This window comes from Lonchura striata, chromosome 1A, assembly GCF_050655825.1.
Source record: "Lonchura striata isolate lonStrDom1 chromosome 1A, ASM5065582v1, whole genome shotgun sequence".
Lineage (NCBI taxonomy): Eukaryota > Metazoa > Chordata > Aves > Passeriformes > Estrildidae > Lonchura > Lonchura striata.
This window is the reverse complement of record NC_140741.1, coordinates 15,668,920-15,691,479: the sequence shown is the minus strand read 5'-3', so window position 1 is coordinate 15,691,479 and position 22,560 is coordinate 15,668,920. Positions and strand designations below refer to the sequence as shown.

At 39.7% G+C, this 22,560-nt stretch overlaps 1 protein-coding gene across 18 annotated transcripts in view; it reads right to left on the bottom strand.

Annotated features, from left to right (window-relative positions):
* ERC1 (ELKS/RAB6-interacting/CAST family member 1) overlaps window positions 1-22,560 on the bottom strand; it is a 275,891-nt gene that overhangs the window by 17,459 nt on the left and 235,872 nt on the right. For 12 of the 18 annotated variants that reach the window (XM_077783291.2, XM_085569041.1, XM_085569033.1 and 9 more), the window contains one exon: window positions 13,332-13,433. In XM_077783291.2, the coding sequence (XP_077639417.1) occupies window positions 13,332-13,433 (102 nt within the window). Of the gene's footprint in view, window positions 1-11,675; window positions 11,743-13,331; window positions 13,434-22,560 lie in introns of all 18 variants that reach the window. The other 6 variants (XR_014951966.1, XR_014951968.1, XR_014951967.1 and 3 more) reach the window with 1 other exon arrangement.

Sequence of the window (22,560 nt, the reverse complement as noted above, 5' to 3'; positions counted from 1 at the left end):
AGGCTGCACCTGCTCTTTGTTAGTGGGCTGGGGATATCTTTTCAATAGGACACCTCTGACCCTGCTAACGAATAAGGACTGAGATAATCTCTGAGTCAACAAAACAGGGTGCTGGCATTACTTTCAACAAAGACTCTGGCTTTGACCCCTTTTACTAAGGCTGTCAGGGCTCACTTATTTTGTTTCTAACACTGTTTTACATGGATTAGTTTCTGTAGAGTGTGAGGATCTAAGAAGCATGGCTAAGCAGCTAACTAATGTCAGGCTCTGTGTGCTGCCAAGCTCAGCAGCCCACACCAGCACATCAGGGTGCAGTCACACCCCCAGGCAGCCACAGGAGAGCAGGCAGGCAAGAAACCTGCACAAGAGAGCCTGAGCTCATGTGCTTCAGTAAAAACCTGTGCAGCCCTGGGGCACCCTCTGTTTGCATATATAAACACACATCTGAAAATAATGCCTCATTGTATCAGGATGGGATGAATGGACAAGGAGGTGGATGGACAAATGGCTGAAGGGCAGATCCCAGGGGGTTCTAATTAGTGTCACTGGGTCTAGCTGGAGGCTTGTCACTAGTGGTATTCTCCAAGGGTCAGTACTGGGGCCAGTATTAACTTATTCACCAATGACTTGGATGAAGGGGCAGATGTGTCCTCAGCAAGTTCACTGATGACACAAAGCTGGCAGGAGTGGCCAATACCCCAGAGAGCTGTGTCCCTTCAGAAGGACCTCAATAGGCTGGAGAGAAGGGCAGGGAAGAAGTGTCAGCAATTCTGCAAAGACAAGTGCAGGGAGGAATAATCCCATGTACCATCACAGGCTGGGGCTAACCTGCTGGGAACAAGCTGTCCATGAGCTGGCAGTGTGTCTGTGGCCAAGAGTAGCCTGGGCTGTATTAGGAAGAGCATTTACAGCAAGTCAAGGGAAGTGATCCTGCCCCTCTGCTCTGCCCTAGTGAGGCCACATCTGGAGTGCTGTGTCCAGTTCTTCAGGGCTCTTCAGGACAGAAGGGACATGGAGCTCCTGAAGAGGAGCCAGTGAAGAGCAACAAAAATGGTGAGGGGACTGGAGTGTCTCTCTTATGAGGACAGGCTGAGGGAGCTGGGCCTGTTCAGCCTTGAGAAGGGGACCTTATCAATGTCTGAGTATCTGAAGGGAGGGTGTCAGAGGATGGAGCCAGGTTTTTGGTGGTACCAGACAATACAACAAGAGGCCATGGGCAGAAACTGATGTGCAGAAGTTCCACCTGAACATGAGAAAGAACTTTACTGTGCCAGTGACCAAGCACTGGAACAGATTGTCCAGAGAGGGTGTGGAGTCTCCCTCACTGGGGATATTCTGGCACTGTCTGGATACAATCCTGTGTTTCATGCTCTGGGATGGCCCTGCTCGAGCAGGGGCGCTGGACCTGATGACCCACTGTGGTCGCTTCCAGCCTGACCAGTCCGTGATTCTGTGATTGCAAACTGCAGCACAACAGAATACTCTGCTGTCCTGTATACAGGGCAATAGCAAGGGATATTATAATAGAATCAACACAGTTACATTTCACTTCCATCACCAAGCAAAACTGTCTTTAGTCAAGTATATCCATCAGCTTTGGTTATTTACTGAATTTGCACTATGTACCCTGATTTCATATAACATCTATTACCAAGATTATGATCTGAAAGTGTATTGCCAGTGCAGGTGAAAACCAGTGATGTTTCTAATTTAACAGATGTTTTTTTCTATCTTTCTTACTATTGGTTTGCCCATAGAGGGTAAAATAATGGATTATCACATCTTAAGAAAATACTGTTTTAAAAAAATGCAATAGTCAATGTCTAATAATTAGTCCAATCAATGTAGCAGCTGCCTTGTATTCTCTGCAGATTCCAATCTGAAAATAATCTGTCTAGATAACTTTCCCGGGTATTCTTTGTGAACAGAAACCCTCCTTGATGAAGAGAAAGCAGAGCAATCTAGCAAGTAAGAATGGAAAATTTTCATACAACAGCTGAATTTGACTGCTCAGGGAAAAATCCCCTTTCGAAGCACATTCCTGCTGCACCCTTCCCCCTTTTACCTCGAGCTGGAGAGAGGCCAAATGAGGCGTGTGAAAGTTCTTAACCAGCAGCCCTCCTAAAGCTGTTCACAGAGCAATCATTCCCCTCACTTGGGATCCATGAAAGGCTGGCAGTCAGGAGAAGTGCCCTCATATCTGCCTTCCTGTCCTATCTCATCTGAATGGTCACTGAGCAAGAGGCACTGCACTTCCCACACAGCACAGCTGCCCCTGCCTTATCTCAAGAGGGTGTAAGAGCATTTGCTAAGTGGAAAAGCATGGAAGTGCTGGGTTCATAACCCACATTGTGTTCTCATCATCAGCTCAGAGCTGCAGAGCTTTCTAGGAAAACAGTGGGTAAACAGACCAAACCCAGGGATATCCTTTGAAGCAGCCCTCATTCATTAATTGCCCTGATAGGTTTTGGCCATCCTCATCAATGCATGGAATGAAGTCTGCTTAATGTACTTTCAACTTCAGAATATTGCTAATGGCCAGCTAAGTTTGACAACATTTCACTAAAAAAGGCAATCACTACAGCTCTGAGGCAGAAATGTGAAATGCCTGACAACCAAACCAACTCAACCAGCTAATAAAGATATGTGTGAACATATTCCGAATTCAACTTGAAAGCAAAATCTTCAGGTTTTTTGAGATTTCATACATTTAAAAAAAATCTTTGACTATGATAAATGTGAATCTAACCGTAGTTGTACAAGTCATTGGGGCAAAAAAGCTTTAGATTGAAATGAAACTGCTTCTCCAATGGTAGTCCTACTGTTGCTGGACAATGGTCAAGTGAAATATGGGTAGCTGAATTTCAAGTTTTATATGCTAAGTCTCTGCTTTTAAGTATCTATATATAACCAGCAGTGTCTACTGGAAATATGCGAGAAATACATAGGCGGTTATTTGGAAAAGAAAACCAGCAATGTCCACAGACATCTGCAGAATAAAGAGTGAGTTTAATCAATGTGCAGTTCACCACAATCATCAGCTTTAAATTATGCTTTCCCCAGGCAGAAGGGTTAATAACTTGGTCACCTTTCTCCCTCCTAACAATCCATTTTTGTCTCTGAAGGAAGCAACCACTTTTCTTTTTCAGAACCAAGTACTTAACTTTACTAATTTCAGAGAATACCTTCTAAATTTCTACTTTAAAAACCTGCAGCTGCCATTTTGAAAGAAAGTCTCACAGACACCCTTAAAAGCCTGCCTGTTTTTGCAACTGCATCAGTCGACCTTGTAGAAGTTATTTCCTTACACAACTTGGCTTACTCGTCAGAGCAACACATCAATGTGGAGGTTGATCATGGATCAACAGCAGTTATCTTTAAAAAAAAAGGGAGGAAATATAATTTTTTGATACAGCAAGGGCAATATAAAATGCCATATATACATTTGGCACTGGCAGGACTGCTGTCATTCCCCACTGTCAGCCTGCCTGCCTTGTTTGCACACAGTCTGTGTGTATAAATCCGCTACAGACCCGTAAAGGGCAGAGTGATGCTGGTATGTGGTCTTCATTTTGCAATCAAATAATTCAGTATTTTTTCTTAACCTACCCCTAAATCTCTAAATATCTGAGAGAAAAAAAAAAAACAAAAAACCAACAACTCCCTGGAAGTACAGCTACATCCAGAAGAAAATTAAATAGAACTGACAACTAATCTCAGGGGTCAAAGTAAACAACATGAGGTAAAAATGACAGTGTTTTTGTATTAAAAGTGCTACAAAGAAGGGTAGGTGGAGTAAATCTGAAATCTTCCAAGGAATTAAGTCATTTGAGAAATGATCTAGCTTGCCAGCCTGGTCTACGCACCGTGAGTGTTCATTGTAAATCCTGCACAAAACAAATAAAGAAGGAACTCTGAAAAAAATCCAGGCAGAAACCCAAAGCACCACCGAACACCTCCTCAAAACCTCAATTTGGACATCACAAATATGTTTGGAAACACAGTGCAGATAGTGCTTTATCTCCTATCAACCACATCTGTCATGTGAGTGTGGAAAATTATTTTCCACACGTAAAATTATTTTCCATGTAAACTTTGTTACATACAGTTGCAACTGTGCTACCCAACAAAACCTACTTCCCAAACTACCACTGCACAGGAGAAGATGGGGCCAAAGATTGTGTAAGCACATATGTTTGTTAAAAAGCAATTATTTCAAAAGGACCCGACAAATCTTTGTATACCTCCCTGTATCTGGGTTTTATTATAGATATTGCCAGACAGGGTATTTTGCCTCAATAGCTAAATATCTTACACTAGGAGATATGAAAATAAACTAAGATAGTGAGTGATACAGTCTGGAAGTATTTGCATGCCAAGTTGAATTATGCCTTCTTGCTCAGACCATTTGTGTTTGTTTGGCAACAAACACAAGGGTTCAACAATAATATTGTAACCACTGAATGCAGTGGAGTTTTATGAGGCATGAATTTGGCTCAGAATGTGCTCAGCTTTCCCAAATTCAGAGCAATTCATCACTGATGTCTTCCCTTCATTATTTTAAATGGAAACAGAAGAAAGTTCTCAAAAAGACACATCTTGACCTCAGTTCAGTTCAGCTCAGTTCACTGATACACGGAGATATTTGGTTTCTTCAGAAGACCCCCACACAAAAACTCAAGGACAGGCTCAGTATTCTTTAGATAAAAAAAAAAAAAGATTTGACTCTAACCTTCATAATTTTCTCCATATAAACCAGAACAATATACGTGAGGAGCTAAAAGAGATTCTGGCTATTTTGACAGAGCTGTCTCACTCAGTTCCTTTCTGACAGAATCAATTAGGAAATCATTTTTATATAGCAAATGATTTTTGAAATTTTTATACACCATGAACAAATCCCATGGATTAATTATTTCCAGAGTTCACCCTCTTCACCTTGGGAAAAATCCAGACCAGAAAAAAATAATAGAAAAAACAAACCAGGGAAAGGAGTTTTGTCATTAGCTCCCTCTGTTTAAATAAAATCCTTTCCCCATCACGTAGGTGAGGCAGAAAATTGCAGTGGGTTGGTAGGGTTCCTAAAGCACTCAAAAAGAGCAAGTAATTCTAAAATATTTTTATACATAAATCCAGAAGTGCTTTCCATGACACTAGCGACTTTCACTTATGTGGGCTGTGGTAAAACATTGGCAGGGAACCACATGAGGAACAGCAGGGACTGCTGGAGATCAGAACTGAAATACTGATGTGAGGGGCCTGTAACTGGACCAAGGGGAAAATGATCATTCAGGAATGAGATACCTCAGCAGAGCTGAAGGGAGTGTTTGCACACAGTTTGAATTTTACCTGTTTCCTCACTCCCTTCACTTCAAAAGCAAGGGCATTCACTCAATCTCTTACCCCTAAATAAACTCATTGCACTGTGCACACCTCAACCCTCTTTATTATTAAAATATCCTTCATTTGAGCACCCTGTAAATTGTGTTAGCTACCAGGTTAAGTTTTTGAAAAATAAATTAAATTACAGAAAGCTGTGAAACTGGGTAGTCAGACTGATGATAATGACAATTATCATCAAGGAAAAAAAAAAAAAAAAGTAATCCCAGAGGAAGCAAAAATAGTTTAACAACTGTTGGCATCTTGCACATGACACTGTGGATTTAAACAGCATTCTCCTGATCAAACTTTCATAGGTGTAAGTAGGCAAGTTTTGATTTCACAGAATCAGTCAGACTTTATGCTGATTCCTTCTCTATAACAATATAGCAGCTCGAGAATAAATAAGAACAGCCTGCTTCTACTTTTAATGCTTTCAAGCCTTCTAGCACTTGCTGTCTATGCAAGAGTAAACCAGAAGGTACACACACCTCTTGCTGTGCTGTATTTTGTCTATTGCTTCTGCCCATCACAAGGGATAAAGGGAAACAGTGTCTCACATGCCTCTGAAAGCAGAGCATGGCAGCAAGGCACTGGGAGAGTGTGGCCATGGCAATGCTGATGATTCAGGGCTGTGCTCTGCTGTCTCCCCGCTGTCTGTTCCGCTGCTAATGCAAACCAGAAGGCATTTCCTAAGTAGTCTACCAGAGAACACAATCAGTGCTTTTCCTGCTCTGATGAACTATAACCTCCCTGTCTGCAGGTGACAGGAATCTTGGCCTTGCCCTTCTCTGACTCTGGGTGTTCATTCTGCTGTTGCAGCTCTCTGAAAGACACCTGCTGAAAGACACTTTCAAAGCAAATACTTGTGAAGGTTTATCTGTCTTTAGGAAGTCTTTTTGGAATTTCTTGGTCTACATTCAAACACAAAATCCCATTAATAAATGCACCTATTACATGTATATATAGTAGTTCTTATCTAAAAGTTACTTTAACAATCAGATGTAGTTGGAGAGCCCATAGTGAGCTTACTGTGAGAAGGAACTGTAAGTCCTGACATGTCCATCAGTCATTATGAACTTTACCAGCCAGGAAAATGCAGTGTCTAGAATGGCAACATGCCTTTACAGTTTTTATTCTAGTTATCAATCTTTGGAGCTTATTTTCATAGTTAATACACTGGAAAGCACGTTTGGGCTTGATTCTTTTTCTTACATTGTTCATCTCCCCTCTCCCTCAGTTTCTTTCCTCCTAACTGACAGCTAAAAGGGCTTGGCTGCAGCTGCTCGTCCTCTGTCTCTGAGAGTCCTGTCTAGGAGTGCCAGAGCTCAGAATAACTGGGAGATAGTAGAGACTATCACACAAACTGCTAGAACAACTCTCCTGGAAGTGGCCAGAAACAATAATGTTTGAGTGCAGAATTCCTACTTGCTACAAAGACCAAGCCACTAGAAGAAGATTATGTTCAGCTGCAAATCAAAACAGAAAATAAGACACAGACCTGGCATAATCTCATCTGGCAGAAATGAATTATGGCTTTTTTGCAATTGTTTTGCTGAAAAGCACAAATCTCTACAAAAAGAAACCAGCCATCTGTTTTGAATGTTTTAGACTGTAAGTATCTACTTGTCTTCTTCTTTGATCTGTAAGAATAATAGGAAGACAGTGATACAGTCCAGTTGCACCTCTGTTGTGAGTGTTTAATTCATCCCAGAGCTGCAGATCACAAAATTCCATTTGGAAATCTTAGTTTTATCATTCTGGGATCAGAAAGAAGATGAACAATGTATCAAGATCAGTTCTTCTGTACTCATAGATATAACATTCTTGGACAGAGAATACATTCTTCTAACAGAAATTAGTTATTAGCCAGCAAAATAATAGGCTAAAAAAAAAAAAAAAAAAAGACCAGGAGCAGAAGCTGACTTTGTCACAAGGAAAGCATTATTCTCTAACCCTCCTAAGGATAAATTAGTTACATCATCTTATTTGAGTGCATCACATTAGGGTTCTTACTAAAAGGTTGCCCATCCAAACAGGGGGAGTGAAGGACCATGATTGTCACCAATATGGCAAAACAAATACAGCCTCTTTCTCTCTGTCAGGACATGTTTAAGTAATGTAAGATTATCTCATGTAGCTGCCTTCAAATTTTGCACAGGGTATGTCTCCAAGGCAAGCACAAGACACTTTCACAATGCTTTTACAGGCCTGGATGAATAATTGTAATAATATCATTATTATACTAAACAATTAGTTTGTAGATTTTTAGAGAGGGGAAGAAATGACTCTTCAGAAGACAAGAGATGACAGTAAAGAACAAGAGACAGTGGTCCAAATTTCAAGGAGCTGCTGGAATGGCAGCTCCTTGAAAATATGGGTTATTTTCCCTTTTCTTGGGAAGGAATATGATCTTGGGAAAAAAGTAAGAAGTAATAATAGAGTCAAATATAAATCTAACACAATTTTGGGAACAATTTCAAAATGAGGTATTACAATCACCATCATATCACTTTAACAAGACAATTTCCAAATATCACATAGTAATAATACCTATCACTTATACAGCATTTTTTCCAAGCATCACTTGCACTTTTACAAAAATTCATTTACAATTAGAGAATCTGAGACAGAGAGAAAGAGAACAAGTAAGTGGTTGGAGATGATGCCAGGAAAGAATTTATCTTCTGAATTGTGGTCTAGTACTGTGTCCAGTAAATTACAATGTAATACGAGTCAGGTGTGAAGGCCTGGTGGTTTTGACCATTTTGCATGATCTAACAATTAAAAAGACCAGACTGAAAATAAATCTAGTCAAAAGGCTTATGAGGTCACAGTTTAGTGAGTGACAATACTGAGAACTTCAAAAGTGTGACAGCAGGACAACCAGTTCTGTACAAAATATGTATTGTGGAGAGAAGATCACATTTATGTAGTGAATGAATGATTGTGTAATTTAAACATGGAACTCACCATGAAAAACTATATACTGCACTAAAAGAAATCAGCATCAAATAATGTAGGAAAAAAAAAAAAAATCAATGTTCTCCTCAAACTTCCCGAAGTATAGACACTTTTACTGTTGTAGTGATCCCAATGAAAACTTCACGTAGTTTGATTGCTCTGGCAAAGATCACATTATGCCTTGAGATGAGCAAAGTATTTTCCTGTAATGACTCACCCCTGTAATGACACCACCTCTGAAATCTGAAGTGTTAAATTTGTGAGTGCCTTCAGTACTCAACTCACAATGCCTACTGCTTCTGAGTTAAAATCTGTCAAACTCAAGTATTGAAGAAAAATGTCACAAAGAGCCTTTGTGTCTTACAATATTTTTATGGTAATAGGGATTGCCAATATTTTGATCATCTTGAAATATCCCCATTTTTATGTACTCCAATTCCATGCTAGCTCTTTGACCGTTCTACTGTTGCTCTAATAAGCATAATAATAATTTTCAATTAATGAGTGGATGAAGCAGATTTCTGGACCACACCCACATTTTCTCCCACTTTAGGTAGCACAGTTGTGCTTCACAAGACAACTGGATGAATTGAGTAGTTTGGGAGATCTCTGTATGGAAGCTTTGCTTCTGCTCGCCCCACGTGGCACACACCTGAAACAAATTTACAAGAAGATATGCCCACATACAGACCTATCCTTTGGCATGTATTAGATCACTTCGAGTGTAAATTCATATTATTCTTGATAAAAGTGACTGATAACTAATCAAGCCATTGACCAGAGCAGTTCATTGTTTGAGAAAGACCAAAGAGCATCCCTGTGTGAAATCACAATGGAGTTGACCTGGATGTAGAAGAGGATAGAGCTCCATCTGGGGAATAAAAGGAGTAATAAGAAATTCAGACAGCAAGGAAAGGAGCCAAGTGAAAAATGCAAAGAAAAACTATTTCAGGATGAAAGATGGTATTTACATTGAACTATAAACTAAAATGTAAACTACCATCCTCAGAAATTACAGGGAGGGTGCATATGTTTATGAACAGTGATCCATTCAGGGGAGCTCTATCTGATAATGCTGTAATGTACAGGTTTGACATAATTAAATATTAAATTCAGTCAATTCCAGAATGCTGGAGGAGAAAAGCCTTAAGACCTGAACCATAAAAATAAAATAAAGTAGTTAACTATTTTACACACTTTTTTGGTCTCCATTTGATCTTCAGTATTGACTGGAGGTGATTGCATCCACAGACCTGAAGGAACTTTAAAAAACAAACTCATTGCCAAGTCCTATGCTATTAGTTACATTTTGTCACTGTAATACATAAATTTAATTTAACACATGGAGGTTAAGGACTCTCTAACTTAGCTTTAACAAAGAGAATAAGGGCTTTTTTTTTTAATGAACATGGAATATCACAGTATAAACATGTACTCTGTTCGGAATAACTGGCTTGGGAAGCACCCATCACCTTTATACCTTCCCTGCTGATGTATGCACGACAATGTCAAGGCTGACACGTTTCTCTGATGAGATGTGTGGAAGGCAAGGCTGCTGGCTGACTCATTATTTTGACTGGGATACTCTATAACAGCTTTCCTCAGGAAAATGCCTCAAAGTGGAGAGATAAGCTGTTTTTAATGTCAACCATGCATTAATTCAGAAAACTATGAAAAACCATACTCTTAGCACAGTTGCATTCTTAAATGCATCAGCAAATGGGAGAGGAAAGAGAGAGATCTTTCTCAGTGTTTTGTACACAAACTCCATGTTTGCTCCAGAAGGAAAATCAGAATTATTCCTACCTTCATAGTGAGTGTCCTCTTCCTTTTTATCTTTTACTTACCTGATCTCGCCTGTTCAATTTCTGTGCTTCAGCTGATCTTTACAAGCACCAGCTCTAAAACTTTTAACAACATACACGAGCGCACAACCATTGCAAGAGTGGTGATTCAAAAAGAATGTGAAATCAACAGTGAGTGGAAATTAATGAAGCACTTTATCAATTTGTCCACTAAAGAGATTTTCTCAGCTCAAACCCCAAGGCATGAAATTCAAGTTTGACACTGCTACAGCTGGATTAAATTTTTCAGATGGTTGGCTTGAAAAGAGGGATTTGATCTATACACTCAGACTGTATGTCTGTAGTTAATTGAGCAGGTGCAAGAGATGAGAGTGACTTATTCTCTCATTAATGTTTTACAAATCTAATACAAAGCAAAAATTTTCAGAAATGCAATGCTCCAATATTTCCACAGAAATTTTCAGTTTTCTTTCAAATAACTGATATGAAAAAATCGAATTCTTAGAAAAAAGTGCACAGAAACTGATGTGAAATATTTTTTACTTACAAAGATTAGGGGAGAAGGAAAAAGTTCCATACAGATTTTAAAATACTGTCAGAACACTGTCATTTAAAATACCTCAAGTACTCCAGAAAAATATATTCTGCTTCAAAACTGACACTCCAAGGCACAAATGAATCCTGCGTACTGTAGAGTAATAATCAGTACTTGACTCCTGGCCAGTAGGAGGTTTTTTTGCTAAAGAATAGTTATGAGGAGAGAGGCTCTGTCCTCAGTACCGTCTTCCCTTTTGGAAATGGGCGCTGTTGTGGGGACAATTTGACAGCACAAAAGAAAAAGTTGTGGACATGGACACAGAGAAACAAAACGTAGTTTAAATTAAAAACGGCTCCTAATTTCTCCCCCACTGTTTTGAAAGAATGAGGAACATGGAAAGCAGAGAGGAAGGTTAAGGGGATATTCCTCTTTGCCTTCACATTTATAGACAATTCATACTCCTAGTCCATTTAGAGAATCCTGTATTGTGAGTTGATAAGTATCTGTGACTAGTTAGGTCAGCGTGCACGGCAGCAATCTCTGCAGCAGATCTCAACATGCTTAAAACTTTCAGAAGGAACATTATCTTCAGGAGGAACATTATCCTCAAGCAAATTCTTTACAAACCAGAATTGAAAAAGCACACATAGGTTTGGCTACGGCGCAAACTGCTTTGAAAAAGAATCCAACTGAAAACATTTCCTCCATGAAGTCAATGATAAATGATATGAAAGACATTTCCTGTTCTCTCGTACTTGCACAGAAACTCAATTACATGCCCTGGAAAGTTCTCCCCGCAACATGGTGAAACAATAGGATGATTAGAAGAAGAAAATCACAAACTGCAGATAAACACATGAGAAACACCCTCATCATGCAGGGACATGGGAGCAAGGGGAGGGAGCACAGCCAGGTTTCACAAAGCACAGGAGGGAGGTGTGGAGTGACTGTCGGAAACTTTTCTATTGGCAGGAGAGGTTGGTTCTCACCGTTCTGAACAAAATGGCTGAGCTAAGAGCATCTGACTGGTTATGCCCAAATACCCTCCTCCTCATCCTAGAGGTGCACGGGTGGCAATGGGAGGGAAGCCCCAGAGCAGCATGGGAATGAAACAAAGAGTTGGTTAGTATTTAAAGCACATCAAGTACAAACAGTAGTACAAAGTGTTTAAATTCTGAATGCAGTATTCTGAGTTGCCTTGAGGTACAGCTTTCTTTGCTCCCTTGTAGGCTTTGGCAGCTTTCAAAATACCCCTTTGCAAAGGGGATGTGCAGTCAGAGCCTCCTCCCACCCCCTCTCTTCCCTATTGCCCTTTCCTGTGGGGTCTTTGCAAGAATTTCTGTAAATGTTTAAATTTTTTTTTCGTTTTTACATGTTATCTTTTCAATTTCATCTGTGAATGCTATTCTGCCTTTATTTGCAAGCATGTACTGAAGTTACATGCTGGAAATGGCTTCAGCTCTCTGTAGACTTCAGTGTAGAAACAACAGATATTCTAACATTTGCACCAAATTAAAATTAGGAAATCCATTTAATTTTCAGGATTAACAATTTCACTCTCTTGAAAAAGGAGAGTGAAACACCAACATCTTCCAAAAAGACTGCAGAAAACTCAAGCCAGTCAACATACAGTAGAGGAAGGTATTAAATTAAGATGCAAAGGGAAGTTCTCTTGAAAATCAGAGTTTTTCTGTTTGTTTGATTGTATACACTCTTTCTTGTTTTCTGATGCAGACATGAAAGGACATTTTTCAAAATCTATTTTTGCAAGGTGAATAAGGAATTGGCTTTTTCCATTTTCCTGTTATACCTTACTCATTATTTCTGTGTATCACTAAGCTGGCACTTAAAGATCTAGAGAGATACGCTTCCCTTCATATTTCACTAATTTCTACATGAGTCAGAGGGCAAGAGAAGCATTCCTTCACTCCATCGAGGCAGTGATTAATGATGGCTAATATTTTAATTAAACTGCAGTGGATGAGATTACAACATGGGATGTGCAATTATGTTGGCATTTTCTGTGCTACCCAAGGGATGGTTAATCTCTCTAATAGTTACCAAGTACACGGCTGTGCTTTGTAAATGCCACAGGAGGCTCCTCACTGCTCTGGAGATGGTAAATTGATTTTCCTTCAGTTCATGGCCCATTGAGTTTGTGAGGGAGCAGTCTGTGCTCATTTGGCACCGAGGCTGGGATTTCCTCATGGGGAATGAAGGGAACTGCTCGTATGCAATCCATAGATCAGAAAGCTGATCCTGGAGCATGATTTCCTGCTACTGAAGACAAGAGACAGTCCTGGACACTCCACTCACTCAAGCAGTATACCTGAGCTACTAAAATCTGAATATGTCATACAGGACTCGAGTCTGGCATTTTAGGAGAGTAAAGTTTTTGTTCCTTTTCCATGTACCTCCTCCTCTCCACCCACCTAACAACAGCTTGGTACCAGGAACTGTTCATTCAGGAGCTATGCACAAAGCCAACACAACAGCAACACTCAGTTCTGGTTTATAATTGCATTCTGGAATGCTGCTTTTGTTCCAAGGTACCGCAAGCATGTCAGGAAAAACCATTTATGGCACAGAATCATCAGCCCTCACAGTAAAAATTACTTTAAAAACAAAAAAGAGAGAGACATTACCTGGTCAGGGGAGGGCTTGTGGTTGGTTTGGTTGGAATGGGATGAGGATTTGAGGTGGTCATCCTCATAGTTGTCAGCCATCAGCTTCATACGGTTCTGAGTCTATTAAAAAAAGCAAGAAAAAAGAATCTCAGTCTACCTTCTAATGTTATCATGGGGACTAAAGGGAACAGGGCATTTATACAAGTGCAAATGCCTGGACATCAGCTGCTATTACCATTTCTCTATGGTAAAAACTGTGGAGACACACTCCAACCCATTCCTTTTAAGGCTAAATTACTTGTGCAATTAAGTGGATCATTTGACTTGTACCTACTAAAACTTGTGCTATACAAGAAATTAATTTCTTAGAGATGCTTGGGATTATGGTTCAAACACCAGCTTGTTTCAATGAAAACATGAGTTAGGTGTCCCTAAGTCAATTAAAAAACTGCCAATGAAGCCTTCAGAAAGCAGTCAGTTTTAAAAAACCAAAAAGTAAACAAGCTGAAAATAGGTTATTACTTAAGAAGTCCATCCAGTACAAATATGCAGATCAGTTTTCAACTGATGTATCAAAGAACAGAAAAATTCTGAGACTGGTCAGAAAAATGTTAATTATACAAAAGCCATCCTGTGAGGAAATTAAGAAGTCAATAAATAGATATTGGGAAAGAAAAAGTATCAGAATGAAGGCTTATAAAAATAAAACCTGGACACAGTCAAGTAAAGAATTAGCAAAGTATGAAACAAGTTTTTTTGTTTTCTTCAACTTAGGAAATTTCTAGTTCCAGAAGAGATAGGATTTTGAAAAACACACTGTAGAAAATAAATTCTGTAAGAATAAATGGAATTTTACAATACCATTCTAGCTAAGCAATTGCAAATAACATTAAAATACATTACCTGGCTGTGTCTGCAAAGGAGAATGTTGGTTAGATAAAGCCCTTTTAACAGACTACCCTGAAATGAACTTCCTAAACACAAACAAATAAGGAAAGAAATACACCTGGAAGAGTGTCCCAGCTCCCCAGCAGGGCTCACAAAGGCCATTCAGGCAGCAATGACACTCTGTGGGCAACCAAAAGGGATGGGTGAGGGTCTTGCAAAGCCAAGTGCTGCCTCCCTTAGCATTATCTGGGTGCCAGAGTCATTGGGAACTCACACATGGAGAGGCCACGGAACTCAGAAATGACATTTCTCCTGCCAGCTCAGAAGGCACAAAGATCCCTACTTTGAGCTTTGTGAAATTTTGTATTCTAAGGAAATCAAAAGACTACCCTGACCTACACTGGATACGATACAGAGCAAATTATCTACAGGTAGGCGTATAAAATCATCAGATATGCACTAAAATTAAATGTCTTAAATGAAAGCTCAAAGCTGATAGAAATGCCAACTGTTTACTCAATCCCTTCATAATTCCATGGTTTCTCAGTGAAAATTCTAAGTTTAATGAGCATCACAAAGCTAGAGAATATAGATTCTACTTGTCTTTATTCAGATCATGAGAGAGAAGGTCCAGGGTCTTGAATCTGGATGTGATTTTATTTTGGACTAATTTAACAAAAGCTAATAGTAAATTGAGCTTAAGCAATAAGCAATTTCATAATGCAAAATGTTTTTATTGTTTGCTCTGCTTTGTCAAGCAAGTTCTGAATTCTAAGTCTGACTCATCATTCATAAATTACTACTTGAAACATGCTACATTAATCCTTAAACAACCAGTTTATTGTAAAGGCGCTTTCTTGATATTTATTATTTTATTATATTTAAGGTTGTCTCTTCAACAGTTTCTTCTTTTAAACCATTTCCCATTTCCTTGGAAATGTATTGTTTTGCTAATAAATAATAGATTCTTACATGACTTTCAGTGTATGTGTGTGTGAAAAAAGCTATTGAAACCCAGATGTTTTGCAGAATGCTAGTACAGAACATTAACCTTCCTGAGAGAAGATAGAGAAGAGCTATGTATTATGTGAAAAAAAAAAGAAAGAAAGAAAAAAAAAGAAAAGAAACCCAAACAAACTATGTTAGCTGGTATGGATAGAGAAGAATATAAACATTGTAGAGAATCCAGACTGGGTCAGGCTGGAAGGGACCACAGTGGGTCATCTGCTCCCACCTCCCTGCTCAAGCAGGGCCATACCAGAGCACATGGCACAGGACTGCCTCCAGAAGGTTGTAGAATATCCCCAGTGAGGGAGACTCCACACCCTCTCTGAACAATCTCTTCCAGGGCTTGGTCACCTGCACAGGAAAGAAGTTCTTCCTCATGGTCAGGTGGAACTTCTGTGCATCAGTTTCTGCTCGTGGCCTCTTGTCCTACAGCTCAGCACCACCAGGCAGAGCTTGGTCCAAGAGCTTGGTCCATTCTCTGACACCCTTCCTGCAGACACTGACAGATGTTGTTACAGCTCCCTCTCGTTTGTCTCTTCTTGAGGTTGAACAGGCTCAGCTCCCTCAGCCTGCCCTCATAAAAGAGATGCTCCAATCCTTTCATTATGTTTGTCACTCTCCACTGGACACACTCCAGGAGCTCTGTGTCCCTCTTGTCCTGAGAAGCTCAGAACTGGACACAACATTCCAGGTGTGGCCTCACTAGAGGAGTAGGATCACCCCCATGCTGCTGGCAGTGCTCTTCCTAATGCATCCCAGGACACCACTGGCCTTCCTGGCTTCCAGGACACACTGCTGGCTCATGGGCAGCTTGTGGTCCATCAGGACCCCCAGGGCCCTCTCCTCAGAGCTGCTTTCCAGCAGCTGCTTTCCCACACCCTATCTCCGTTGAGCCTGGCTATGTCCCCATCCCACTTCCAATCTAGTTTAAAGCCCTCTCAATGAGCCCTGCTGAGTCCTGAACTAGGATCCCTTTTCCCTTCTGATACAGGTGGGCCCCATTTGCTGCCAGCAAGCTCAGTGTTGTATAAATTCACCCATGATCAAAAACCACAAAATGCTGCTGTTTACACCAGTCTTGAAGCCAGGTGTGCATCTGCATGACTTTCCTGTTTCTTGCTCCATCATTCCCTGCAACTGGCAGTACAGAAGAGAACACAACGTGGCTCCAGATCCCTTGGCCCTTTTTCCCAAGGCTCTGAGGCCCCTCCTCATTGTCCTTATCCTTTTTGCTGGGACTGTGTTGCTGTCCACTCAGAAAACTGTAAGAGTGTAACAATCAGTGGCTGCACCACGCTGGGAATTTTCTTGGTGCTGTCCCTTACCCAGGCCTCAGGGAAGCCACACACCTCCCTCTGGGTTTGGTCTGGTCAGCAAAAAGCACAGAGTGCCTCAGAGAGAATCCTGAAGTCAAATTGAAGAGGGCGTGTACTTCTGTCACTTAAATTCAAATAGAACCTACTATTAATACTTGGCAGCAGGTATTGAGAAGTGGCTGATGGAATTGGGCTGGTTTAGCCTGAAAAAGAGGAAGCTTTTATAAATTACTTGATAGGAGGTATAGGGGACATGAAGCCATTGGAGGGGATAGGACAGGATATGACAGATGTAAAGTGGAACACAGAAAATTCTGATTAGACATCAGGAAAATCCTTTTCATAATGAGGTGTATCAAATGTCAGAACAGGCTGCCATGAGACAGTGGCATCTCCATCCTTGAATGAACTGAAAATGCAGCTGAACAAGGCCTTGAGCAAGCTGCTCTAATTAGTGATGCTCTCAGCAGGTGGCCATACACAGAGGTCTACTCCAACCTAAAACATGCTGCAATTCTTATTATTTGGACTTTTCATCAGATCATTTGAGAGTTTCAAAGCTCAACTTTTCAGAAGAAGAAGGAGATAAGTTCTCAAATTCATCTATTTGCCAAACATGGTTTAGTTGCTTAGCTCCATTACAGTCCCTTTGAACATTGAAACCCAGAACAATCTCTGCAGTGTCCTGATGATGACAAGCCTATGGGATCAGTTCACCTAGAAGGACATTTTCTATGTCCCCCCTTTAATTCAACCTGACCTCCCACTGCAGCTGCTGTTCATTTAAGTGTGTGTGTGTGTGTCTGTGTGTGTGTGTTTGTGGCAAGTCTTGGCAAGAAAATGTGATTCCACTGTGATTCCATTACAGGAACTAATTTATGCATGTATATTGGAATGGAATTAGGCAAAAATCAAAAGATGGAAGAAAAGCAGCTTATTTCCTGATAGATACCACTAAGAATTATCTTCCAGAATTTAAAGCTCAAGAAGTGTTGCAAATAAAATATATACTATTATAATATTTTACAATTATTTTTATATAAAACACAGAAATAAAGAGTTTCTGCTTAAGACTGGACTACTAATGACAAACTTCTACTTAGAAATTTTAAAAATAACTGCAAATACATGAACTGAGTTTCTCTCCTATTGCTCCTCCACAGAAAATAAAATGTCCAAAAGGATGGAAATTTCTAGACCAAATGGCTGTTGTAATGATTTAAAAACAAATGGTTTACTTTTCTGTGGGGAACCACTCCAACATCCTGCAGTCCTGAGCTGGTTTGTCATGGTGCTATTATACAATCCTCTCCCACCTCATGAGGTTATGGCTCAGATCCTAGGGCAAGCATTTCTACATCACTGTAAAAAGTATGAACAACAAAGTGGTTTAACCACAGGGTCCTGTGAGAAAATAAATGAGCAGTGCAGACAAATCAGTTGTGTCAGGAGTGCTTTTGTCTAAAACCTCCAGAGCTGTAAGCAGAACTAGCAATGATAGGAACCGGATGTCAAGTTCAAATTTTGCTTAATAAAATACCATGTGCCCTGACAGGTATGTTCTTCAGGCATGTGCAGAAAAAATGCTGGAATGAAGAAAACGCGATACAGCTCCACAACCCATTAAGTTTTGTGATTTTTTTCCAAAAGGTACCTTCATGTCACCTTTTTTTTTTTTTTGGACAGATTTCATAAAATTACTCCTGACCCTCCAATTATACCTTCCTCACGGCCCCCACAGCTTGTCAAAGCCCTTAACAATGCTTTTCTTTTCTTCCAATAGTCACTATGCAAAGAACAGTCCCAAACCTTCACACTGGTATAAATTCTCAAAATTTCTCCAGCTCCTAGCTGAAATCCAGGAATGACTGTGGAGGTCTTGGCTCTGCAGACCAAAGTCTATGAACTGCAGGTCTAAAGAAAAACATTTGCAAGGCTACTGCATCTAAAAAATCCCAACTTCCCCATGTCATGTACTGGACTTTAGAAATATCAGATCTCGCCCACCCCTCCCTTTTTGCATCCCAGAATTTCTGCAATCTTCCTTTTGCCTCTTTGATACAGTTACTGCTAATACCTTTTTTACTTCTTGTCATTATTTAAATCTTCCTTTTTCCCTATCCCTTGCTACAGCAGGCAGTTATATTAAAAGATAAAAGCACCAGAAAAAAACACAAGATAAATCTGTTTTAATCATGAATGTGAATGATCAGCATCAGAACTCCACTACACATGCTCTCTTTGGTTTTTTCATGGTCCTACCATTTCACTGTATTTTCATTACTTTTTTTCCCCCTGAGTGCCATATAGTTCATTTCTGCCTATATTCTATAATCAATAAATGTTTGGGTAAACAAGGAAATTACCACTGTTAAACTAACATAACCAACATCTGAAAACTTTCATTGCAAACTGTACATGTACACTATTTTACTTGCCAAAACTGTAGCCATAGTTAATTTTAAAGACTCACTCAGTTCCTCATTCATGGAAGTACTGCTTCAAAGCACTCTCTCACCTGTAGGTTTCTAAAAGTATGTTATTTTATGTTCACTGCAAGCCATACTGGTAACTTACTTGTGCACCTCAACACTAAAGACCAAATTAATAGATTTTATCACAGTTAAATTATTACATGAGAAAAAACAGAACTGCTGCTGATCCACAAAATTTAGGGGAAAGTCAGAGGCACACTCTGCAATACAGCTGGTAAAGCCTAGAGGAGTGCTGCCCAGATCTGACAAACTCTCTACTGTGGAATCCCACACATAAATTTGAAACCCACAGATATAACTACAGACATTGTTTATAATATGTTTTACAGAATGTTTTCGTTTGCAAGCTTGCACTAAGTTGTATGCTCTAATGAGAGTACATACCTTTCTTAAGCATTTCAGCAGGACAGCTAGTGTTCTGGTAACCATTACCCTGGAAAGTTCTTGAAACCACGTTTTATTCATGGGGATCACACATTTCTGTATCTCTAGAGAAGCTCTCCAAGAAACAGCTCATGAGCTGTGCATTCTCTCTATTACTCCAGTCTGCTTCATATGCTCATTGCAGTAATTTACTCAAAGAGTTTGCATCAAGTCTGTTCCTCCACCATGAAACACAGCACAAATGATGACATCAGTGACTCCTGATTTTTTGTAGAATATTTGCGTGGGGTAATTTTGGTTTTGCTAACCAGTCTAAATAAGCTTCATTAATCCTTTAATGTAGAGTTTAAAAACCCCCACATTAAGTAAATATTAATATAATGACTGTATTTGTGACAAATGAGTATGTGGTGGAGGCAGTGTGCTGGTTGCTGGTACATTAAAGGAGTTATCCCATTTTAATCTGAGTAGAATGTTTCACGGGAAGCACATGCAAAAAAGCAACAGTTCAGAAACATTTTTGTCACTAATAACATTGAAATATAATGGAAAAACTCGTGTGATGTTGTTTCCAAGTGTGGGCCAAGTTCACTATCTCTGAGAATTATGCACTTGTGAAGGCTTGTAGATAGTTCTTTTCTACTTGTTAGAAACCTGCAGTGAGCCATAATCCTGTTAATGTCCAACCAGCTCCCTGCTGGAATATGGCTGTGAAAAACAGAGAAAGAATAATCCTGTTATTGCCTGTTATACGAATATGATGGCCTGCCTTGAGTTTCTCTAGACCTACCTTAAATGTACTACCTCGAGTCTATATCTACCCTAAATGTACTACCTTGAGTCTATACTTACCTAGAGCATCAGGACTCTGAAAGACTGTTAAGTATTCAACTGTGCCCCCTTCCCACTCATGATGTTTTATGAAAAGGGAGACATTTCTCAAATTTGTAAAGAGATGGCACACACTGAATTGCCATCTTTGTGAAGTTTAAAAGTCACATCAGTAGTTAGGTTTGGCTTTCCTTTTGGCTATGTTTAAGATTAGCAACTGAGATTTCGCTATTAGCAGCAAACCAGCACAAATTTCAACTGCACAGACGTGAAACCCATTTCCATTACTATGTTTCTGCACATGCTGAAGCCTGTGTTTTTGTGAGCCCAGGAAAGAGCCTTTCTTCTGCTGGGGTTTGTCAAAGCCTGCAGGATTTAATGCAGTTCTACCTGAGATGTTGCCTTCTGCATTGGCTGCTGGCAATCTTCCAGCAATATTACTTTAAAAGTGACTTTATCAGTCCAGCTAATTTCTGTGTTTAAAGATGTCATTTTCCTCTTCATCTCCCCACATGTGATAATTACTGAGAAGCTTCATCCTGAAGAATTCATACTCTACAAGCCTTTGAACTAAATTAAAGGAGACAGATCATCTAGATAGGGCATGCTCTGTGAGACTTGACATATGTAGACATATGTGGATGGGATTAAAAATAATCTTGGAACTGAAATTTTCCCTGTACAGGAATGTGTCTCTTGGAACTTAGCTCCTTAGGAGACGAACAAGCTATGAAACCATGGAATTGCCCAGTGGCAAAGTTTATTGAAATCTATTGCTCTGATTGCTGTATGAAAAAAACCAGTTACACACAAAAAAATCCAAATCAGATCTGTATTTGGGATTCCTTTTTGTGTTATACTGTACAATCACAGTATATGTTTCTTTAGCTCTCTTTTACTCTTTTTAGAGATACCTCAAGATGTGTTTAAGATCAGTGGTAATAGAACTGCCTTTCTCAATTACTTGTTCCATAAAAGCTGGAACCTGCCCAGTCACAGGTTTGAAAGGGAACTAAAAATAAAAAATACCTCCTCTCATGGTTAACTACTCAGGAGCAAGCCAAGTATGTTATTTCTTTGGCATCTTTCCACTGCATGTAAGGGACTCAGGCAGAAATATCATTAAGGTGTGTCTTCCTGTATCTCAAAGATGTCTAAGGGAGTGCTGTAGTCTGAGGACATTTACAATCATACAGTAAAACTAATTTTTAGAGAATGGGTGGGCTATGCATCAGGAAACTACATTCAGGCTGCAGGACAAATGGTAAACCACAACAGCATCCCCAGAGAGTCCTGGATCTCTCACACAACAGAAGACCAAAGAGATTATTGACTGAATTGATCTGAAGACAGACCAGCAAACAAAATGAGCTGCTATTTTAATTCTTAAGGTAAAGTACAAGAACTGGTTGTGTTCACATTCCATTTTTGAGCAGATAAAACCTCTAGGTTTAAAATAAGCAGGTATTTTCAGTGTTATGAGCCTGCCCTGTGGTGCAGTTAGGGCAAATCTCATCTTGATTCTACACCATTGAAGAGAAGGGTCTTGCTGCAGAAGACAATATAAGATCAATATCTTTTGCTGCCACACACCCTTAAAACAGAAAATACTAATTGATTTAAATTAGCTTAAGAACTTTTTTCTTTTTCTTTTTTTTTTTTTTTTTTTTGTTAAAGTATGCTGTTACATCCCCTCTTGGACTATTGTGGTGTCTTCACTGCTTCTTTAATCAGTAAAGAAGCAATTTCTTTTTCAGACAGCATGGCTTGAAGAGCATGTGAGTCCACTTTACTACCCTTCTATATTGACTGATGAAATCTGAGTGCTTTGGATTTGTATTCCCCATCTTTTAAGCATGGCCTTCAACCCTTGTAACAATCTCTTTCTGCAGACTGCCTCCTCCATGGTGTCTCCAGGCAGGAATCAGCTGGGACCAGTGTGAAAGTATGTATGTTCTGAATGGCCAGCCATGTGTTATGCTACAGCCAAATAAAATATAGCACAGCTCAATTCTCCTTACCTTCCTCTGTGTGGGAGCTCTGCTTTGGGCTCTTTTTGCCTCTACCCAGCTGTGCATGTTAAGTTCCTATAAATCTACAAAATCTTTGAGACTTCTTTGAGACTTTCAGACTTCTTTGAGACTCTGTCAAATTTGGTTGAAAATGGTCAATAAATTGAAAAGTTACTGGGTAGGCTAAGCAGAGGGATGGCACTGCCATTCAAGCTCCTCTTCTTTGGAGTCCAAACTAACACATTTTTTTGGAATTGTAAGAGTCTGGATGTAGACTCTCAAGATATCCTTGCACTAAATGCTACACAGAAGT